We start from the raw sequence: 23,193 nt of genomic DNA on the forward strand, positions 1-23,193 counted from the left end.
TCTCTCTCTCTCTCTCTCTCTCTCTCTCTCTCTCTCTCTCTCTCTCTCTCTCTCTCTCTCTCTCTCTCTCTTTCTCTCTCAACTCAGAAAGGATAAGAAAGAGCCCAACAGGGAAACTTCTCTTACAATCAGAATAACTCCCAGTAATACAGGTGTCCATTGTAAAAGTGAAATTTGGGAGATGTCATCTTTAAGTATATATATATATGTATTTTCTATGGACACGGGGAAATTATCAAACTACATTTCCCGTGGTCCAACGGGTTTCCGGTTCTGGTTCTTTGGGCGTGGGGAGGCCTACGTCTCCACGCAGAGAAGAGTTTAAATCTCCTGGGTTAGGAAGGAGTGGGCTCTTGGCCAGCAGACTTGGGAGGAGACAGGAGACAATTATGGCTAGGCGGCAGATTTTGAATTCTTATAAGCGTGTGGTCTAATAACTTTATCTATCAGCATGGCTTTAATTAAATTACTAATTTATATTATTATATCAATACCATCAACCCTATCATGATTGAATCAATGCTTAGTATTGTCTTCTGTCACAGAAGCAGCTCTTTTAGTACCCAAGAATGCTCTTCTGTTATTAATTTTCTTTACTGAACTATTTGTCTTTCTTTTAAAAAAACATAAATATTCTATCATTTCAGAAGCAACTTAGTAGATATTCTCCATTACCTAGTAGAGGAATGGATGATCTTTCCACTTCTCAATTTCCATTAATATAGTCACCCCATGCCAGATGTTCTCTGATTACCTCAAAGGAAAGCTATCTATCTTCCTCTTGAAATGTTCTTGGATTGCTTTGCTTGCCCCTACTTTCACACATTAGGTTCTATATGCTTATTTGCATATAAGGTGTATTTATCTTATTAAATTTTAAGCTCCTTGGGGACTAAGATTTTGTTTCATTTTTCCTTTATCATTTTATTATTTGTATCTCACAAAGATCCTTGCACATAGCTGATGATTAATGTGTTTGTTAAATTAAACTGTGCTAAAAATTTTGGCATTTAACTATTTCTGCTTTCTTATCATAGTCTAAAGTTGTACTATATAAGTAGGTATAGATAACTTCTTTCATATTTTACTGGAAAGGGGATCCATATTGATAAGACTACATATTCACTGAAGCATATTAATCGCATCTTTCCAACTGGATTTGAAAGGGCTAAAGAGCTTGTCTTATGATTTTTTTTTCTCTTTGCTTCTCCCAAAGTGTCTTCTATTGTATTGGACATAGAAGAAGTGCTCAATGAGGGGTATCATAATTTAGAAGAAAGATTCCATGGATGACAATTTTATAAGGGTCACCAAGTCAGAAAGGATGAGAAGTTCTCAATAATGAAATTCTGAAGATACAAAAGCAGACAATTTTAATAAGGAAGAAAAAATAGGATTGTCTGGAAAGACAAATATAGGTGTAAAGGGAATTCATCAATATTTTTTTTTGTGAAGAGGTGCACAGAGATGAAAGTAAGAAACAGTATGTAAGAAAGGCATGGTATATAACTGTATGAATGATATCAAGAGCGACAAAACTCAAAATGAATTGAGGTTGATGAGAAAAGCATAAAAATGTTTTGTTGTTTTAGTTATATTGAAGGAACTTCAGAAAGCTGTAAATTGCAGAGAAGGTGTTAATCTGTATGGTTGAGGAAGTTCCTATTTGGGGGATCTCTACATTAATGAAACTATGCATCAATCCAGACATATATCTATATGCATATATGTACATATTTATTTCTGTGGATAAAGAGATAAATATCAAAGAAGGGATAGGGCAGATGGTCTCTCATGATATTTTTGTGGAGACTATAGAGGGAATTTGGTTAGATCAGTGGTGTAAAACTCAAATAGAAATAAGCTATTAATTTATCCATAAAGATTGTCACACCCTATATGTTGACAGTTTTAACATGTAGTATCTATATTTTATTGTTTTTTCTTGGTAATTTTCCAATTTCATTTTCTTCTGGATTGGGTTTCACTTTAGCATGTTGTAGGCTGTACCTCTGAGCTAGATGATGACAATAAAATTAAGTAGTTTGAGAATTGACATATTAAGATCCTGAGTAATAATTAGTAACTAGATATGACCTGGGAAGGAAATCTCCAAAAGACTGTACTAAAAGTTTATATTTGTCCCTAAGATTTCAAATGAAATTTAACAACTTAGTTAAGAGCTTGGGGCAGCTGGGTGGCTCAGTGGATTGAGAGCCAGGCCTAGAGACTGGAGGTCCTAGGTTCAAGTCCGGCCTCAGACACTTCCAGCTGTGTGACCTTGGGCAAGTCACTTGACCCCTATCGCCCACCCTTACCACTCCTGGGCTAAGGACGGTCCCTAGCCCGGATGAAAAAGGAGGAGGGTTGGGCGTGGGGCTAGCAACCCCACCCTGTAAAAACTACATCTGCTAAAGAAACTGCAACCTAAAGTAGGGGCAGCTGGGCTAGCTCAGTGGATTGAGAGCCAGGCCTAGAGATGAAAGGTCCTAGGTTCAAATCCCGGCTCAGACCCTTCCCAGCTGGGTGACCCTGAGCGACCCATTGCCTACTGGTTGTGGCCCTATGCTCCTAGAATGGAGTCCCAGGACAAAAAAAAAAGTTAAGAGCTTGATGTTACCTTCTGATATTTATAAATGATAAAAAGCTGGAAGAGATGGCTATCATGGATAAGAGAGAGGATTCAATAAGTACTGAAAGAATAAAACATTAGTTTAAATGTAATAAGATGAAATTTCTTTGGAATAAATATAAATGAAGTCGGGTTCAAAAACTGACTTCATAAGCCCAAGACAGGAAAAGCCATTTAGAAGCTGTTTCCCTGAAAAATAGCTGAGGGGTTGTTGGCACCAAAATTGAAGAATGGCTGAATTAAGTTGTGCTTTATGAATGCAGTGGAGAACTATTGAGCTGTAAGAAACGAGGAAATGAATGATTACAAAAAGACACGAAAAAGCTTACATGCAGAGTGAAGTGAGCAGAACTAGAAGAATACAAACTCAGTAGTAGAAGAATGAGTAATTTTGAGGTCCTTTTTAACTGATGAAGAATGAAGTGAGTAGAATTAGAAAAGCAATTTATATAATACCAGCAACATTGCAAAAACAAGAAACTTTGAAAATTGTAAAAACTACAGTAGATGATTCCAAAGGAAAGATGATGAATCATGTTGATTGATATGGATTAGATTGATATCTAGTGATAGAGAGAGGATGGATTTAGAATGCAGAATAATATCTACCTCCTTACCTACCTAATCTTATCTATCTATCTATCTATAAATCATCTAATATCTATCAATCAACCTTCTATCATCTATCAACCATCTATCTATTGTCTCTCTATATATCTATTTCCACCTATCAATCATTCATCATCTATATATCTTATAGATATCTATCAATCATCTATCTGTTTATCTATAATCTATATATCTATCATCTAAAATATATATCCACTTATCTATATGGGGGCAGCTAAGTGGTATAATGGGCTGGGCTTAGAGAAGAAAAGACTTGAGCTTAAATCTAGTCTCAGAGACTTACCAGCTGTGTGACTCTGGAAAATGATTTAACTCTGTTTCCCATGAATTGAAGAAGGAAATGACAAACACTCCTGAATATTTACTAAAAAAAAACCCCAAATGGGGTCATGAAGAGTTGGACAGAACCGAAGTGATTGAAAAAAACTTATCTATGAATATCTCCCTATATATCTCTATATCTCTTCCTATAGCCTTTAGGAGAATTTGTTTTGCTTGACTATATATACTTCCTATAAGAAACTTATTTTTCTTTCCTTTTCCCTCCCAAATGGTGGTGGGTGGTGGGACAGAGAGAAAATAGATTTCTGCCAAAATTTTTTTGATGGAGAACAATGTGGGGGTCCCAAAGTGTAAAATATTGCATACACTTTCAGATGTGGTCACTGTTGGTCACTGTTATTATTGATTTTCTTTACTCTCACTTTATTAAAAAGAGATCTCTCTCAAGGTACGTGTCATATATAAATGCATGCAATTTTAAAAAAAATTAAATTTTTAAAAATATAAACATATTTGAAGTGTCTGAAGGTATTAGGAGACTTTTGTCTCAATTAAAGAATGTTATGTGGCAATCAAAATTGTTTAGCTCATCTGGGTTGTCTTAAGAAAGGCATAATATCCAAGAAGAAGGAAGTGATAATCCTCTTATAGTCTATGCTGGTCAAACTACATCTTTAATACTGTACTTACTAGTAGGTATCATATTTTAGGAAAAATACTGATAGGTTGGAGAATAAGCAGAAGAGAGCTACCTAAATATTGAAGGGCCTTCATGATATATTAGGATTATTTGAAGGAACTGTGTTTAGTATGACAAGAAGCCTGGGAGTGGGTCAGTTAGTGTGGAAGGAAAAGAACTCATACCTTAAAAGGATCAGCTGAAAGAACTGAGTACAGAGAGCCTGTAAAAGAGAAGCTTTGGGAAAAACAAGAAAACTTTCATGGAGAAGCTTCTGACTTGTTCTTCTTGGCCCCAGAAGGCAAAACTTTGGAGCACTGAGGCAGAAATTATGAAGAAGAATTTGGACTTGAGGTCAGGAGTAAACTTTTTGATTATTAAAACTATCCAAAAGTGAAATAGTCAGCCTTAGGGAAAGGAGCTGGGGGAAAGGAAGAGTGAATTATATCTCAATAAAGGTCTTTGACAAAAAGTTACATAGCTCCTGGCCATATATGTTATAGAGTTGATTCTTTTTGAGATAGAAAATTAACTTGATGGGCATATCCTTTCTTAGTAAGGTATCTTTTCTTACTCTGCAATCTTGTGATCTTGAATACAAAGAGAGATCCTGAGAAGTCCATGAGAATGTCAGAAAACTGGGGTCCAGATGGGTTAAATGACTTCTATGGAGATATTTAGCTCTAAATCAATGATTCTAGGCTAACTGAAATATTTTGTAGTCATTTGCCTTTGGGCAATTAACTTGGTTCTTTTTTCTGGACCTTGGCTTTCTCTCCTTAAAAATGTAAATGATAATCCTTACTCTATTTACCTCTCGAGGCGGTTAACAAGTTTTAGCCAAATGAGAATATGGACATGAAAATCTATCATAATAGTAAATCAATTAAAATACAAAGTATACCTATGTATCACTGCTTATTAAGCATAAGTTATCATTTAGAAACACTTTCTTGACTCAGTTTAGTCTTTTGATGATGAATGGTGGCATCTGACTCCACAGGGAAGCAGGGGATCCTGGTCACAATTCCAAGGGGGGAAAAGAGTGCTTGTGGTTACCCACAGACTAGAGCACAGGCGAGGAGAATGTTAAACATACCTCTCCTTACATCATACCCCCTTGGAAGATCTGAAAGCAGATAGATCCCAGAGACAGTTCTGAAGGCAGCTGCACAAAGAACCAAAAGCTCCCTTCACCACAGTTACAGTACCCAACATTATCAGTTTTTTAAATTAAAATAAAAGAAAAAGTCTGGAAAATGAGCAAACAAGAAAAAAGAAACTCCTCGTGGAAAGTTATTTGAGTGACAGGTAAGATCAAAATAGGAAAGTGGCTAATAGACAAGAGGGCAAATTGGGAGAAGTGGAGGTCAGAGACTAAATGGGAAAATAGGAGGGAGAATATTATGCAAGAATGATAATGATGCATTTTTACAAGTCTCTCTACTAAAGGCCTCATTTCTCAAATACATAGAGAAATGAGTCAAATGTATAAGAATAAAAGTCATCATCCAATTGATAAATGGTCAAAGGAAATCAACAGGAAGTTCTTAGACAAAGTAATTTCATCTCTCTTTAGTCATGCTAAAAATGTTCTAAATAACTGTTAATTAGAGAAATGCAAATTAAAACAACTCTGGGGTATGACTTCACACCTATCAGACTGACTATTATGACAGAAAAGGAAAATGACAAACTTGGAGAGGAAGTGGGACAATTGAGACATGAATGCACTGCTTCAGGAGTTATGAAATGATTCAATCATCCCAGAGAACAATTTGGACCTATGTCTAAAGGGAAATAAAATTATACATATCTTTTAATCCCGCAATAGTATTTGAATCTTAAAGAGGAATAAAAAAATAAAACAAAAAGGGGAATGATAAATAGGTACAAACATATTTAAAGCAACTCTTTTTGTGGGGCAAAAAATTGAAATGTGAAGGGATAACCATCAACTGGGAAATAACTAAGTTACAGTATATAATTGTAATGGAAAGTATTGTATTGAAAGAAATGACAAGCAAGAAGTGCTCAGAAAAATCCTGTAAAGATTTATACAAACTGAAGCACAGTCAATAAGCAGAACCAGGAAAATATTGTACATAGTAACAGGGATACTATATAATGACCAACTGTGAATAACTTAGCTATTTTCAGCAATACATGATCCAAACTATTTTATCATGATAAAAATGCCAAGTGCTTCCAGAGAAAAAGAACTGATAGAGTCTGAATTCAGGACAAAGTAAAGTTTTTTCACTTTCTTAATTTTTTTAATTCAAATTTCCTTCCACAAAAAGATTAATATGGAAAAATGTTTTACATGATTGCACATGTAAAATCCATATGAAATTGGTTTATCTTCATGAGGGAGAGGGACTGAGATTCAATATTCTTTGAAAAATGTTGGAAAATGTTTTTACATGCAGTTGGGGGGAAATTAAATTAAATTAAATTAAGAAGGATAAGAGGAAAAGGAAAATATTTAGAGAGGTTACTCTTTCTTTTTTTGGTTGGCTAGATCATTTCCCCCTTTCCTCAGGCCCCAAAATTTGAATTAGCTATGGATAATGAAGCAGGATACTAAACATCTGTTTGGAGAAAACATATTTGACCTCTACCATCTGTTTAGACACGGAATCTGACAGAGACAAAGTGAGTTAGGTAGGAAACTAGTGACCAGGAAAAGGAAGAGTTAAGAGCTTAGTGCATTTAGAGCACTCATTTCCCAATAAGTGAACTATCTGGTAATATATTGGTTTCTATGCTTCTTTATTTCAACTTTTGTATGAAATAAAAGGAATGAAATTTAAGAACATTTTCAGCCATTCTTCGATGAATGTCTAAGCAATCAATGGTTGAAGAAGGAAGTAGAATATATATATATATATGTATATATATAATTTTATATGTATATATATAATATATATATATACACACACACATATATATATATATTTGGCAAAGTCATCCTTGGTATATGTATGTATTTGGCAAAGATGAAAAGTAGAAAAGTTAAATCATTTGAATGTACTCTTTCTCATATGTGGCTTTAGAGCATTGCATAACAGAATGTCTCAGTTGACTAGCCCTAAAAAGATGATGCAGCTTTAATGAATTAACTTTAATTGTTTGACTTATTTTAATTCAATTTAACAGACATGTGCTAAGTCTCTATCATGCATAAGGTTCTGTGATAGATGCTGGAAAAATATTATGATGAGTAAAACAGACATATTACTACTTTCAAGGTGATGACACTGTAGTAGGTTCCCACGTAACTGTAGAATCAAGAGTAGAATGGTAATTCCTGATCTGGAGTACAGAAGTGATGTTGAGCCAATAATAACAATATGGAGGAGTGTTGCCTTCCCTTTTGGTTGGACTATATAGTTCTTGAATATTCCTGCTAAAGGCATTAGGATAAGGATGATAGTGAAATAGGAGATTGAGGCTATTTGGCCAATGATGATGAATGGTTATTCTACAGGTTGGCCTCCGATTCAGGTTAGGATGAAGAGGTTGGCTCTAAGAATTCAAAATAGGGTCTGTGAGATTGGTCAAAATATTAGGCTCTGTTGTTTGGATGTGTGAAGGAGAGGAATAACTAAGAGGGCTAAAAATGGATGCAAGTAATGCTAGGACTCCTCCTAGTTTGTTGGGGATAGATCCTAGAATTGCGTATCCGAATAGGAAGTACCATTCTGGTTTAATGTGGGGTGGGGTATTTAGTGGATTGGCTGGTGTAAAATTGTCCAGATCTCCTAGTATGTCAGGTGAGAATAGGGCTAGTGATAGAAGTGTACAAAAAACCTCCCAAGACTAAATGAAACAGATAACAGCTACCCGCTTCTAGTGATTCATATTGGCACAGAGGGCACCACTAAAAGGAACCTAAAAAGTATTGCCTTTTGTTATGTCATTGGGACAATGAATTTGGTCAGAAAACTAAAGACAACAGGAACATAGGTTAAGTTTTCTTCACGATTACTCATAGAGAAAATAATGGAGTGAATCATTGACTAAAAAGTGGTGTCTGAGAATGTTATTTGGATATCTAGATCATGGTTGAAAATATGGGAATGATAGACTCCTGGCAAAAGATGGAGTCCACTGAGCAAAGGTTGGTAACACTGTATTTGCTTGATGTCTTGTAAAACTTGAAAAATGAAAGGGCTCCAAATTAAAAAGGAGAAGGGAGAAAAGAGATTACTTACTTAGCCTCCCATGCTGTGGAATTCTACAGTGGCCACTGCCTTTCTCAATCCAATCTTCTTCAAATATACAGACTACCTTAAAATAAACACTCTTTTTTCTGGATAATTCCTTTTCTTAATGTTCATATTACTACCTGGGCAAGGCATTTAACCTCTAGCTACTTTCCAAATTCAATAACTTATTCATGTTTTTATTTTTTGTCGTTGTTTTTAATGTATTTGTTTGACTTTTGGAGTGGAGGAGCACGGCTGTAAAATTATCACTGTAGTGAAAAACTTTTTTTGCCACTGGAGAAAAGTAGTTGTTCTGGCAAATATAATCTTATAATTTTAGAGGAGGTGGCTTAGAGGCACTGAGAGGCTGACAGGCTATATCAGAGATGAGCCAGGAAGCCTGGCTTCATGACTCCGAGGGCAGCTTTCTATCCCCTACTCCTCTCCTTACTATATCATAAGAACACCCAGGTAGTTACTGGATCTCACTGTGACCCCAAGTCAGATCACCAGAATTAAAGTCATATTTTGATTCTCTTTTATAGCCTACAAAGTAATTAAAAATTATGTGCCATGGTGAACCCTCTGAATGTTCTATATACATAGCTCTCTGTTCTTTACGAACTCCAGCGAGGAGGGCGGCCTGATAAAGACATTTTTTTATGGCTAGGATTTTTGTGGATTCAGACTTGAATACTGGCCTGTTCCATTCAATTTTTTCATGGTAAAGCATTGTTTCTTCAATTCAGGCCATGAATACCTCAGCATGAAATATAGAAACCAACCTGCCTGAGGAAGAGACATCACGTTACACAATATGACAGGACACATCACGTTCTCAGAGATAATGAGCAAAAACAGCAAGACAAATGGTGCTGAGACACTGATTCTGTCTGTTTTGTCTAATGTAGTTTTAAATAATTGGGGGCACAAGATTTCAAATGCTATATTTCCCCCTTCATTCTCTGAGAAGGGAAGAAAGACTTGCAATAGCTTGGTAATAGAATAAGGATGCAGAATAATATAATTAGAAGAGACTCTGATACTAGTGCCAAACATTTTGGAATGAATTCTAGACCCAATTATTCTGAATTTAGATCCCCTGGAAATGTGAGAAAGCTGGCAAAACAACCCGCTCAGAATCTTTAAGTTGCTTGAATGACATTTCTCATCACAACTCACTTTCACTGTATTTACCTTGAAGAAGGAAGCAAACTTTGGATTGCGGTGATAAAGAGAAGCACGATAAATGCACAGACCAAGTTTGATTTGAATACTTCATCCCTCATTTGAGAATACTGCAATGAAAAAAGAAGAATGAGTTACTTAGAAGCTTAGAGTTTGCCTTGGGGAGGAATAAAGCTTTACCCAAAGTTTCAGAGAAATGATCAAGAAGATGAGTCCATCAATTCATCATTTTTGGAAAAATTAAATGGAAATTCTCATAATAAAGGAAACTTTGAAAAGTATCCCTTTAAAACAGAGGCCTGGGACATTCTCCCAACCACAACCCAGAAGCAAACATAACTTACTTTCTTGTTCAATGGAGGAAAGAGGAAGGAGCAGGTAGAGTCGTCCCCCCACCCATCATACTATTTTTTTCGCCTTTCTCTAAATTGAATGCTTGTTTTTAAGAGATAGAAAACATATAACCACATACACAGCAAATAAAATACACACAGCTTTTTCATGAGTAAATTTAAAGTCATTGAAGGATCATGAATGGTTTATGCTTTTGTGTGTGGGAGTGAAGGATTTGGAGATTCATAAGACCCAGAATTTGATAACTGGATAGGATCTTAGAAATCGTTTAATGCACCCAATTCATCTTCTAGAAAGAAATTGATATCCAGACAAGTAGAATGCCCTGCCCAAGTTAGCATAGACTTTAGTGACAAGAGTTGGGGACTTTTCTTTTTTTTTTTAGCCTGAGGTTATTCTGATCTACTTACAAGGATTCTGTGTGAATCAAAGATTATAGCTTCTAGAAGGGTCTAGAATTGTGATATGTCAAAATCAAAAAGAAATTAATCCCTACAGGATTGACTTAGAAAACTATACATTATGTATGTTGTATTGTATTTTTATTTATTTTGTTAAACAATTCTAGATGACATTTTAATCTGTTTGTTCAGAGTTTAGGATTTGCTTGCCAGTAGTTTGACACTTCCACTTTAGAGCCGCCTCTTTATTTTATGGATAAAGAGATGGAAAATTGATACAGTACTATATACAGTGTATTTCCTTTCATCTGCTTGTTGACTCCCTCCAGGATGACAATTATTTTATTTTGGTTATCTAGAGAACATAGCAAAGCCATTGTCTAACTTTAAAGACTTCTAAACAATTTTGCATTACGTCTTAAGTACAACCCTTGTCTCCAAGAATGAGGGCAGGACCAAGTCCAGTCATAATTTATATGATTCCAAGGCATTATGATTTATAATGAAATTGTCCAATGCATCAAGAAGCCTCACATTTGCAAAACACAAAATGTTCCTCATTAGCAAACATTTGCCTTATAATCTTGCAACTTCTTCTTTGGAATAAGGGGAAATTTTGCCAGCTTTCCTGGGAAAATAGAACATAATGGGCCGCCTGAGGTGATATCTGTATGAGAGCAAAATAATCGACATAGTGGGAAAAATTAAAAAGGCTTTTTGGTATTGATTTTAGTGAAAAGTTCAACTCTCGGTTAACTTTTCCCTTTCTCTTTTCATTCTTTGCATTCTTCCAGACTAGGGGTTCATGGATGCAGTTAATGTCTCAGTGGGTTAGAGTATTGTTCTAATGAGACTAAGGTCATGGGCTCGATCATTGTAAGGGAAAGTTAGTGTCACTCTCTTGCAACATTAGTTTCATTCTCTTCTATTGTGGCTGAAGACTAACCCCTTTATCCCAGACAACTATGCAAAAAGGGATCAAGAAGGCATAGTAAGTAACCCTTACTCATGGCATTATAACTCTAGAGAGCTGGAAGGGACCTTGGAAGCCATCCATATCAACCCCCTCACTTTAGAGATAAGGAAACTAAGGCTCAGAAAGTTTAAATGATTTGCCCAAGGTCACACAGGTAGTAAGTGGCAGATACAGGATTTGAACTCATGTCCTTTGACTCCAAATCCAGTGTTCCTTCCATAGCACCATGCTGCCTCCTGGAAAAAAACAACATAAATTTCATGTCCTATTAATGATGGTAAATAAAACCCATTTTGTCTTCACTTAAATAACATTTGTTCCGTGGAAACTTCCCTGATTTCCCCAACTGAAAATGATCTCCCACTCACTTGGTCTCCTAGCACCTTATGGTCTTCTTATAATAGTTCACATTTATTTCCATAGTATTTTTTGTGTGTGTTTAGGCTCATATTTCATCAAAGTGGAGAGCTTCTGTGAGAACACTTCCTTTACCAAGAAGATCAGCAGCTGTGCTGAAATTTAGTCTTAAGAAAATTGTCTGGGACATCTGAGAGATCAAGAGACTTGCCCAGGGTCAACAGCCTGGCGTGAACTTGAGTCTCTTCCTAACTCATAGGTCAGTTCTCTGTCCATAAGGCAACATTTTCCATAGAGAATTTCAAAGAATAGCAAAATCTTTTCCTTGTAACATCAACACAACACAAGGAAGGAAGGTAATAGCAGTATTATTATTAACCCTGTCTTACAGATGAGAAAAATGAGGCTCAGAAACTGATGACCATAATAGTCACATAAGTAGTGAATGTGGGAGATAAGATTTGAATCCAATTCTTCTGATTTAAACTCTACAGCACCTTCTGTATTCCAGAAAGTGTTAACATTAATTTCTGTACATGTGCTTTTCCCTTAAGAATAAGGACTATATTATATATTTGTAACTTTCTTAGTGTCTTGCACATAAATGCTCAATAAATTTTGGCAGAATAAATCTGTTGGTTCATTTAACATTTTAAAAATTGTTGTTCTTCATTTCCAAAGATAACCAAAATGATATGATATTTTGACTCATGCATGACTTGGATTTCAGCTAGGAAGAGTTGTACAAGAGTTGGTTTCGCTCACTCTGCCAAAGTCATGGAAGTCCAGTGGCAAAACAAAAGTCAATATGACTGGTGATGATTTAGGATGCAATGCTATCATGCACAAGGAAATATGCTAATATGGTATTTCTGGAAGGACAGAAGACAGGAAAAACCCTTACATTTGGTAAAAGGAGCATTACCTTGATAGACAAAAGTTTTAGATCAATTCTAACAATCACTTGTTAATTAGATTCATTCATTCTTTCTTTTCAAATGGGTTTGTGTGAATGATGCAACTGTGATTTTGAAAGGAAGATTATATCTGATTGCCTCCAAGGAGTGTCATAAGACAGTCTCAAGATGATTTTCAGGAGAGTTCTTTTTAATTCAGAAATATCAACATTTTATATCAGTCATAAAGATAATAATAATGGCTATCATTAAATAGGGCTTTGAGGCTTTTGAAACATTTTACAGATAAATATCATATATTATCCTCATAAAAACACTGGGAGGTAAGTGCTATTATTAATCTAATTTTAGAAACATGGAAACTTTAGAAAAATGGAAACTGAGGAAAAAAGAGGTTATATGACTTGCCCAGGGTCACACAGCTGTTAAGTCTTTGAGGCTAGGCTGGAACTCAGATCTTCTGACTATAAGTTCAGTTCTCTGTTTATTACAACATTTAGCTGCCTGATTTTTGTCTCGTATATTGATATCACTTAATGTTTGCCTAATTGGTCAACTGGCACAGTGGTATAGATTTAGAACTGGGAGAGTTCAGAGATCATTCAATCCAACTACCTCATTTTACGAAGACTCAGAAAAATAAAGTCATTTTCTTGAAGCTACATAAGTAATAAGCCAGGTCCTCTGCCTTCAAATGTACTCTTGTTGGGACTGCACTGTGTGGAATTGATTTAATCCTGCTTCTGAGTCACCATTGGTTAATTCTTCCTTCCAGAACTCTGAATGTCTGAATTCATATTAATTATTTATGCCCCATCATAAGAGGACATTAGCCTTCATCCTCCTGAAATGAACAAAGGCTTCACGTGCCTTGATTCCTCAGTTGGTGTTAATGTATATTTGTGCTGAATTCTCTTCAACTTCTACTTTTTCAACAGCTTAAGGTAGTGGTGGTGGGGTCTCTCAAAAATGCCTTTTAGAAGTTAACCCTTCCTTTAAGAGTAAATTGCAGGGCTCCTTCAAGAAGACTTTCCTTATCCCCCCATCAGAATTAATCTCTTGCTTGAACAGTCCACAAAAATATATTTTTTCCTTCCCTAATGCTTTTAGCATGATCAATTCTGCATTAAAGATATTTGTGCCTGAGTTTCATCTCCCCTTACTAGAGGTTCCAGGAGGCAGGAATCATATGTTATTTATCTGTGCATTTTTCCCTCCACACCTGCCACATGGTAGAGATAACCATTCCCTTTTGATCTTGGATTACTGGCCATCTAGATTATTATAATAATTGAAGGAATTATGGGAATTGAGTAAACTGTTCTGATTCCATCTTGCGACTCATTCTTGAGCTAACTCAATTCCCTTTCTATTCAATTATAGGCCTAGTTCAAATTCTTTCTTGTGAGAAAATCTTTATTTACCTATGGAATTATAAGAAAAATGTATTATATTGTTTGAATCTAGCCTTATGTTGTTGAGAAGTTAGACCATCTCTACCTGTTGCTTAGGGACCTTTAACTAAGGACCAATGTTATGCTGATCAGAAACCCAAGCAGATCTGATGACTAATGCAAGGGGATTTCTTATCATTATACATTCCAAATAACACATATATTTTATCTGAAAACTGGGCTTCTATTGGTCAATCAGTTACTACTTTTTTTCTTTGATTGAATATAGACAATTAATGAATAGTAGGACATCTCATTATCGGATTTCAAGGAATTGCACCTCTTTGTTCTTACCCCTTTCAAAATGGAAAGGACCTAATCTCTCTTCCAATTAGAAATTAGATTACTTAACCTCAATCCTGGTTTATGTCCTGCTAATTGATTTCTTTTAATGCATAAAAATCTGTCTCCTCATGTATTTGGGGTCCAGTGCCAAGCTGAGGAGGCTTGGACCCAATTTATTATGCAATTGGCATTCACTACTTAATCTATATGCTTGGAAGCTCAAACCTTTGTTCCCTAAGCTATTTTAGATTTCGCTCACTACATAATGCATTTATTGGACTTCCTGCTTCTGGTCTATTCCCTTACCTTTTCATTTATTAATTGGTTATCAAATTTAAGTTAATTGAAAGTTTTCTTTAGGGGGGAACATTTTTCCATAGTGCCTAGCACAATATTTTGAACAGAGCAAGTACTCACTTAATGATATCTGCCAGTGTTCGAATGTTAGGTTGGAAGAAACCTTAGAAATGATCTAGATCTACACAATCCTTTTTTTACAGAGGAGGAAACTGAGACCTAGAAAGGAGGAATAGCTGGCCCATGTCATATAGCAAGTTAATTGCTGAGATAAGACTAGAAATTAGGGCTCTCAAGTATCAGGCTAATATCTTTTCTATTCTAACACCAGCACTTTTCAGTCATCTCATAGAAAGGATTGACTCAAAGAATAGATATTAAAACAAGTTAGGTTAAAATCTTATTTAGAATGAATCTTGTATCATCATGGATAATAAGTATAGAAGTAGACATAATGTTTCAAGAAAAAAGTGCTCTTATTTCCAAAATAAACCAGTTTGTGGCTCTTTTGACTAATGAATCATGTTAAGGCAAAAGACAGGATCATTTTTGCTACCTAGACACAATAGATAAATAACATATTAAAATAAATTTTCTGAAATAACAAAGAGAAATATGTGCCAGAGGAAGAAAGGATATAATTTTGAATCCACAAAATGTTTCAGAAATGGAAACAGCTGAGAAGTTATTGATCTTTGCAGGGAGATGGTGTTCATTCTTCTGAGGTTTGGATTTGTGCAGGAAGTGTATGTGTACTAATCATTCTAATGCCAAACGACAGCTAGCATTGATGCCTTTGCCTATGCCTCTTGGCATAGATTTCCTTGTCTTCCCTTCTCCTTGTCTTGGCACTGGCTATGTTCCATGCTTGGGATGTACCCTCTTCTCATCTCCACCTCCTGGAATTCATATTTCTTTTAAGACTAAATGCAAGCACTCTATTCTACATAGAGCTTTTCTTGATCCCTCCAACTGCCAGTCCATTCCCTCTCAATATTATCTTGTATTCACTTTTGAGTCTATTATATATACACATATGTGTGTGTATAAAACACTTATACAATCAGATTGTATGTACATATATTGTTTTACTTATTAGAATGTATTTGGGGCCAGAGACTTACTTTTGTACTTGTACTTAGTATAATGCCTGCAATAGAACAAATACTTAATAAATTCTAATTGATTTATTTTGAAACCATCACATACTATGCCATAAGAAATAGTAGAAAAGCAGTTGGTCACATAAATTGGTTCTCCTCTGACTCCTTGATTTCTTTGCACTGTTGATCATCCTATTATTCTTCATCCCCTCTCCTTCCTTAATTTACGTGGCAGGAACTTCTCATAATTCTCCTCCCACAATACTGAGTTGGTCTTCATTCATTGTTATCTCAGTCCTTTATGATTAATTCCTCCTTTATCTTAAAGAGAGGTCATCCCCACGATTTTGTTTCTCTTCTCTTCTTGCTCACACTTTGCAATCTCATTCACTCCTATTATTTGAGTTAACAACTCTAAGATGTTTCTGAAATCTATATTTTCATTACTAATCCTTCCCTAGAATTCCAGGATAGCATATCTAAACATCTTGCCAATATCTCTCAATGAATACACCGATGATGCCTCAAACTCAATATGCCCCCAAATTCTGATGTCCACTTTTGCTTCTCCTCTATTTCTGATGACATCATAATACTTGTAGTTACTCAGGCATGTAATCTCCTCTACTTTTCCCTCTCCACTGCATGCATTCCATGGGTTGTCAAATCTTCTGGCTTCCTATCTTTGGTATGCACTCTACTTCCCACTGTTTCCCATATTCTATTTCTCTCCTAATCCCTGTTGCCATTGTTTAATGGCTTCAGGCATGTCTGACTCTTTGTGACTCCATTTAGGGTTCTCTTAGCAAATCTACTTGTTTTCCATTTCATTCTCCAGCTGATTTTACAGATGAGGAAACTGAGGCAAGCAATGTTAAGTGGCTTGCTTAAGGACACATAACTAGTAAGGCTCTGAGACCCAATTTGAACTCAGATCTTCTTGACTCCAGGCTTGGCATTCTATTCATTTAGCACATATTAAATAACTCCTGCATGAGAGACTCTCTCGGTTTCAGGGAATCAAAAGATTCAGTATCACAAGACTTGCTCTGAAGAAGGGGACAATCTAAGAGGGGAAAGGAAGTGTATGTAGATAGCTATTATAAAAAGAGTAGCCTGATTAGGTCTGAGGAGACATCTAAGGCAGGTGCTTTGAGGAAAGTCAGGATAGAAAGATTACATTCTTTCTCAAATCTTATGCCATTATATGCTCTTACACCCATTCTTGGACCTGGCAGTAACATGGTGTACATGGGGAACATTAAGAGAAATGTTAAATGTTATAATAATAATAATAATAATTATTATTATTATTATTATTTAGTTTTCACCTTATTTGATAGTACACAACTACATAGCCATGGACAATATTCCAGGCAATACAACAGAAGGACACTTCTCAGTAAGACTGCCAATCGGTGAGCAATCCCACAGAAGTGGCCAGTGGATTGAAATGGATCTTCAATACCTCAGGGCAAAGGAATTTGCCAGCTATTATAGATAGTGTATGATGAATAGAAAAATAAAAACTAAAACCAGCATATGCTTTAGCAGAAAATTTAAAATTCCTTTGGGGAATGTCAGTGGAAAATGTTTTGCATCATGTAGGCTTCTTGATTGGCTTGTTTTCAAATACTAGATACTAAAAGGCAATAAAGCCATCCCAGAGTTGGGCAACAAGATTTGGTTTGAAGAGAAATCAAGAAATGAATAGAAAGACATAAAATGGGAGAGAAAAAGAAAGTAAGTGAGAGAGATGTCTTCCTGATTTGTTTCAACTACACTGTTCCAAAGAAATTCATGTTTTTATGGATAAGCTAAATAAAATTTACAAATAATTTTTCTGGTCCGAAGGCACAAAAATTGGCTGTGATTTCTCCTTCAAATGGACCTTTTTTTTTTACATTTTCTAAAGTGTTAACAGATTTTATTTTTATTATGTTAAATGTTATAATAATAATAATAATTACTATTATTATTATTAAAATCAAACAATTGTTTGATTTTTATAGGCCTGAAGCTGTCCACTAAGGCATAAGATGACTTGTTTCTTTGATAAAGAATAAAATGTAAACAAAGCACATATGAGAAAAAATCCCCAAGACAGACCACACAAAGGTTCAAAAGCTTTTGGAGTCAGAGGAAGCCTTATAAACCATCTGGTAGAACACCCTTATATTGTAAATGAAGAAACTTTCAAATTAGAGAGGAGGAAAGATAAACTAGGGTAGTGGCAGAGATACTGTCACTCCTGAAAATAGAACATGTTGTCTCTAGAAGAAAATAATAAGAACACCTAGATATGTGTTTCATGTAATCATAGAATGTTAGACCTGAAAGGGTCATAAGAACATAAAATTTCATAAATAGAAGAAAAAACTTTAGGAATCTTCAGCCTAAATACTCATTTTGCTGGTGAAATGGCAATTCAGAGAAAGATGCGGTTTGCCAGGGGTCATACATACACCTAATTATAATAATAACAACTATTTTTTTTGTTGTTGTACAATAGTTTCTGACTCTTCATGACCCCATTGGAGGTTTGAGGTATCCTTGGGAACAAGAATATAGATTATCATCTTCTCAGGGCCAATTAGTACCATTTTAATGTGGTCACATTTTATGACGCAGACTAGCCAAATTAATCACTGTTTGCAACAGAACAGCCTTGTAATTTTCTTATAAAATTATTTTTGTTAATAAATATCACCATTAGAGATTTTGTCTATATTAACACAAAAATAATCTTGTGGTATTTATTTACCATAGTTAAAGATGGAATAAATAACTAAGAAAAAATATACCATCAAATTCACATTTTTCAGTTTTGTTTCTTCTATTAAATTCATTATACTTTGATTAAGGTCATGGAAAAATGAAAATACATGTGAATTTCCAGGACAAAATTTGAATTTCAATTGTCTTTCATTTCATTAAATACCTAGTTTTTGTTAACATAATCACATATAGAAAGTAGTGTTATTAAAGCAGAACATTTAAAATTTACATCAAGATGAACTGTCACTTTAATAATAAGTCATTCTCTTCACTTTTATTATGCCTTAGTTGTGTAGGCATAGTCCAAATTTGTATCCATAGTAAAATGAGAAGAGGCCAGAGACATTTAGGGATCCAAATTACTTGAATTTATCTTCCTAAATGTGGACTGATAGAAACTTAGCATCATCAATAACATATCAGATAAGTTTTTAAAACATCAACTAGAACATTATGTGGACTTTCAGAACTTCTAGATTGATTGGAGGCTTTGGATTATAGAGCCTTTCATTCATGTTTGATCTTTGCTGCTTGCTAGAAGAACAAAATGCTTTTGTTGTTGTTCAGTTGTTTCAGTTGTGTCTGATTTTTTTGTAACTCCATTTGGGGTTTTCTTGGCAAAGATACTGTAGTGGTTTGTTATTTTCTCCTCCAGTTCATTTTACAGATAAGGAAACTGAGGACAACACAAGTAAGTGACTTGCCCAGGGTCACACAGCTAGAAAGTGTCAAGGTCAGATTTAAATTCAGGAAGATGAGTCTTCTGGTCTCTAGAATGATACTCTATCCACTGGACCACCTATTTTTTTTTTTTACATCTAGAATTTCTTTTATATTTTGAAACCCTTTGAAAGTTTTGATCTAGGATTTGGTTGCTCACTATGTGACATGTAAGAAATTACTTTTTCACATTAAAGTCAAATCTAGATTATTTAGCATATTTATGGCGAATGATATTTTGGTCCCCAAATATATCCTTGAGATACAACTCAGTGAGCAATAGATAATAAGTATTTAATAAATGACTGTTGACTTAACTTGAATAGAATAGGTAGCTCTGATGTCTACAAACAAATGAGTAGCATACACACGTGCCTAGGCAGATAGTTGGGGGCTCTATTTCATAGTCTATAGAGAAGGAGGTTCAGATTTTTGTATTTCGTGGATTTTTCATTAAAGAGCCAGGTTCAACTTAGATCCTTTTATGTGGATCATTGATGTGGAAATTATCTGTGTTGACTTTTCATATTGCCTTATTTGATAACTAATGAGAATGAATATTAGCAAAAAGATGGAATAGAATTGTTTCACTTCATTTGTTAAATCAATTGGTTTAAATATACTGTTTTGCATTACTTAATACCATTAGTAGTCTTGGGTAGAAGAAAATACATTTGACTATGTTTCAAGCTTTTCTGTAGCCTAAAATCTGAACACTCATTCCCCTAGGCCACCCCAAAAAGAGCTTATAAAAACACAAAGAAGATAAAGAATGGAAATGGGAAGGTTTTACTTTAAAGGAAAGATTTCTCCCTAGAGCTATTGGTTATTGGTTATAGAAGAAAATGCTATAATAATGGTTGAGAAAACTTCCATATAGGAAGACAATCAGAACGCATCAGAATGATGGAAGTGGTCAATTGGCCATAATAATGCTCAGAAAAGCAAAGTTGCTCAGTGGATTGAGAGCCAGGACCAAAGATGGGAGGTCCTGGGTTAAAATCTGTCCTCAGTTATTTCCTGGCTACCTGACCCTGGGCAAATCATTTAACCTCCTTTACCTAGCTCTTTTCACTCTTGTGCCTTGGAAGAAATACACAATGTTGACTCTGAAGGAGAAGATAAAGGTTTTTAAATAAATAAATGTGCGTGTGTGTATGTGTGTGTGTGTGTGTGTGTGTGTGTATAAACCCCTCCTTAACTTTAACTTTTATTACACATTTCTATTGATGTACAGAAAAAGAACTCTCTTGAGGAATTTTAGTCTGACTATAAGAAAAAAGAAAATCCTCTCTGAAAAGGAGCATTTGCTTGATTTTATAACTCACTATGACAGGCAATGATAATTGGTGTTAATGGCTGACCATTCTGGGAAGTAGATCTAACAGAAGCAAGATGTCTGTCTTAGAATTGGATGACTTGATTTCAAGCCCTAGCTCCAATACTTGCTAGCAGTGTGACCTAGGAATATCTTTTAATGTCTCTGTGCTTTCATTTTCTTATCTGTAAAATGGGATGAAGATCTTCTGACTACCTATCTCATGGGGTTGTGACAGAAATGTAAAAGTATAAGCTTTTGTAAACATTCAAATGTCACTTGGATGTCAAGGACTAGTGATTTTGTCCTCAGTGCATAAGAAAAATCATACCTGTAGAGGAAACAAAAGGAATTGAGGATAGTGGAGAGTCCTTACATTAACAGCCACAGCAAAACCCCAAGAAAACAAATTAAAAAAAACAAAAAATAAAAAAACAAAACTTAAACATCCTCTCATCTGACCCATGACACTTAATCTTCCTAAAATGATTTTTTGCAGCTGTTATCTTGGATGAATCTTTTTAACCCCTTCAAAATAGTCATTTAGAAAAAGAATAGTACTTTAAAGGGACTTCTTGGAGGGGAAATGGCTTAGCTACTAGTGTGTATTCCAATATGGCACAGAATAGTGAACAGGGAGCTGGTTTTGAAGGCAGGGAAAAGTAATTGGATTCTATCTCAGACACATGCTGATTGCATGACGCTGGACAAGTCATTCAGTCTTTCTGTGACCAAGGCAGAACTTAAAGTCATTAAATCTCAGAGAAGGGATAAACTTACATTAAAAGAGAGAAATTCTTCATTTGGTTGTTTACTTTACCAATGAAAAAATTCCTACCCTATGGGAAATCATGAGGATGACAAGTCTTAGGGTACAAGCAACTCATTTTACAGGTGAATTATTTGTATGTACTCAAAGTGTGTGTTCATTGAATAGGCTAAAAGAGAAATTGAAAGAGAATTACATGTAGTCAGTGTTGGTGTTAAGAGTCTGCCAACCCCAGAACTTAAACTGTAAAGTCTCCACTTTGGGTAGAGAATATAGAGTTAGCATAGATGTAGTAATGCTAAGGGCTAAGCAACTTTAAGTTACTTGTTTAGTGCAAATTGTAGTTAGATGGAGAAGCTAGGCGGTGAAGTAACTAGAACTCTGGACCTAGAGTCAGAAAAACCTGAATTTGAAATCTAGCTTCAAATACTTTCTAGCTGTGTGACCCTGGGCAAGTTATTTAACCCTCTTTTTTCTTGGTTCCCTTACCTGTCAAATAAAAAAGAAATAAAAACTACTCTGGTATCTCTGTCAAGAAAATTCCAAGTTGGGTCATGAAGAATCAAACATGAATGAAACTATTAAACAAGTAGTTTGAAGAGCTGGAGAGATCAAGGCTTTGTATGAAAAGGAATACTAGTTTACCCTTGGATATCAAGTGCAACTGTTTGCATCTTCTGGGAAAGAAATGACTAGATCCATACAACTGGTTTGGTGGGGAAAAAACCCTCAGGGAGGGACTTGTAGACATGGAATGTGGGCATCTATTTTGAGGAAGTCCTCTGAACGAATAGGATCTTGTATGATACAGTTTTAGCTGAAAATCCCACTGATAGCCCTTATGTTTTAGTCTTCCTCTGGGTCAGGGCCAGGAGTGGTGAGAAACTAGGAATCCCACCAGACTAACTTCTAAACCCTGAGATTTATCAGGAAATCCTTCTGCTCTCAAGGTAAGCATGAAGTTTACATTTCTTTTCATGGGCATTGGAGATAGCCTGGTTGGGTGTACGAGGGATAAAGAAGAACCTCATAACAGACTCGGGACTTATAATTTTCTTTTTTCTGTAACTATCAGGGACCTTCTTAAGACTTTGAGTGAAAGATCTAATAGAAGGAATTGGACATATTTAGACCACAGAAGAGTAGACTTAAAGGAGACATGAGGGCATGATAAATGTGATTTGAAATATTGAAAGATCTGTGAAGAGATTAAGGGATTTAATGGGTTCTCTTTTGCTCCAGAGGGAAGGATCAAAAACAACAGGTGAAAGCTGTGGAGGCAAAATGAAATTCCATAACAAAAAATATTAAACAAACCTTTTTAACACTTGGTATTAACTAGTGGAATTCTTGAAGAGGATAGATGAACATTTGTCAGATACATTATTTGTGGTCCTTCTGTAATTGTATTATTTCCACTTTGTATCCATATTCTTTCCAAGTGGGTCTTCACCAAGATCAGTAGATTCCCTTGATACACAAAGTAGTCTCAATTCCCTCCCATCCTAACATCATAGGAATTTGATAGTAAAATCACATCATTTAATGATAGAATTGTTGAATGCTGGTGAGCCCTCATTTATGGCTACTTAGTAAGTATTCTAAATTGAATTATCTCGTGTAAAAGTTTACAAAGTATGGGCATACAAACTCTTAAGTGAAATCTTCAGAAATATTAATTCCTTTATCTCCTCCCCACCAATAGTTTCAACTAAATAGGAACAAATAGGTATTGAACAAGTCACTTTGCTTTCACCCACCTAAAATTACATCACTAAATATCAATATGGGCCCAGGAGAGGAAGAGCAGGTATTTAGTATATGATGGGCTTATAAGGC

The 23,193-nt window shown here is 35.3% G+C and overlaps 1 protein-coding gene across 1 annotated transcript in view; it reads right to left on the reverse strand.

Moving 5' to 3' along the window:
* Nucleotides 1-23,193, reverse strand: part of ADCY8 (adenylate cyclase 8) — a 345,650-nt gene that overhangs the window by 89,719 nt on the left and 232,738 nt on the right. The window contains exon 9 of the mRNA XM_044669210.1: nt 9,635-9,735. Coding sequence (XP_044525145.1) covers nt 9,635-9,735 — 101 coding nt within the window. The remainder of the gene's footprint in view (nt 1-9,634; nt 9,736-23,193) is intronic.

This window comes from Gracilinanus agilis, chromosome 1 (assembly GCF_016433145.1).
Source record: "Gracilinanus agilis isolate LMUSP501 chromosome 1, AgileGrace, whole genome shotgun sequence".
In the NCBI taxonomy this organism is placed as follows: domain Eukaryota; kingdom Metazoa; phylum Chordata; class Mammalia; order Didelphimorphia; family Didelphidae; genus Gracilinanus; species Gracilinanus agilis.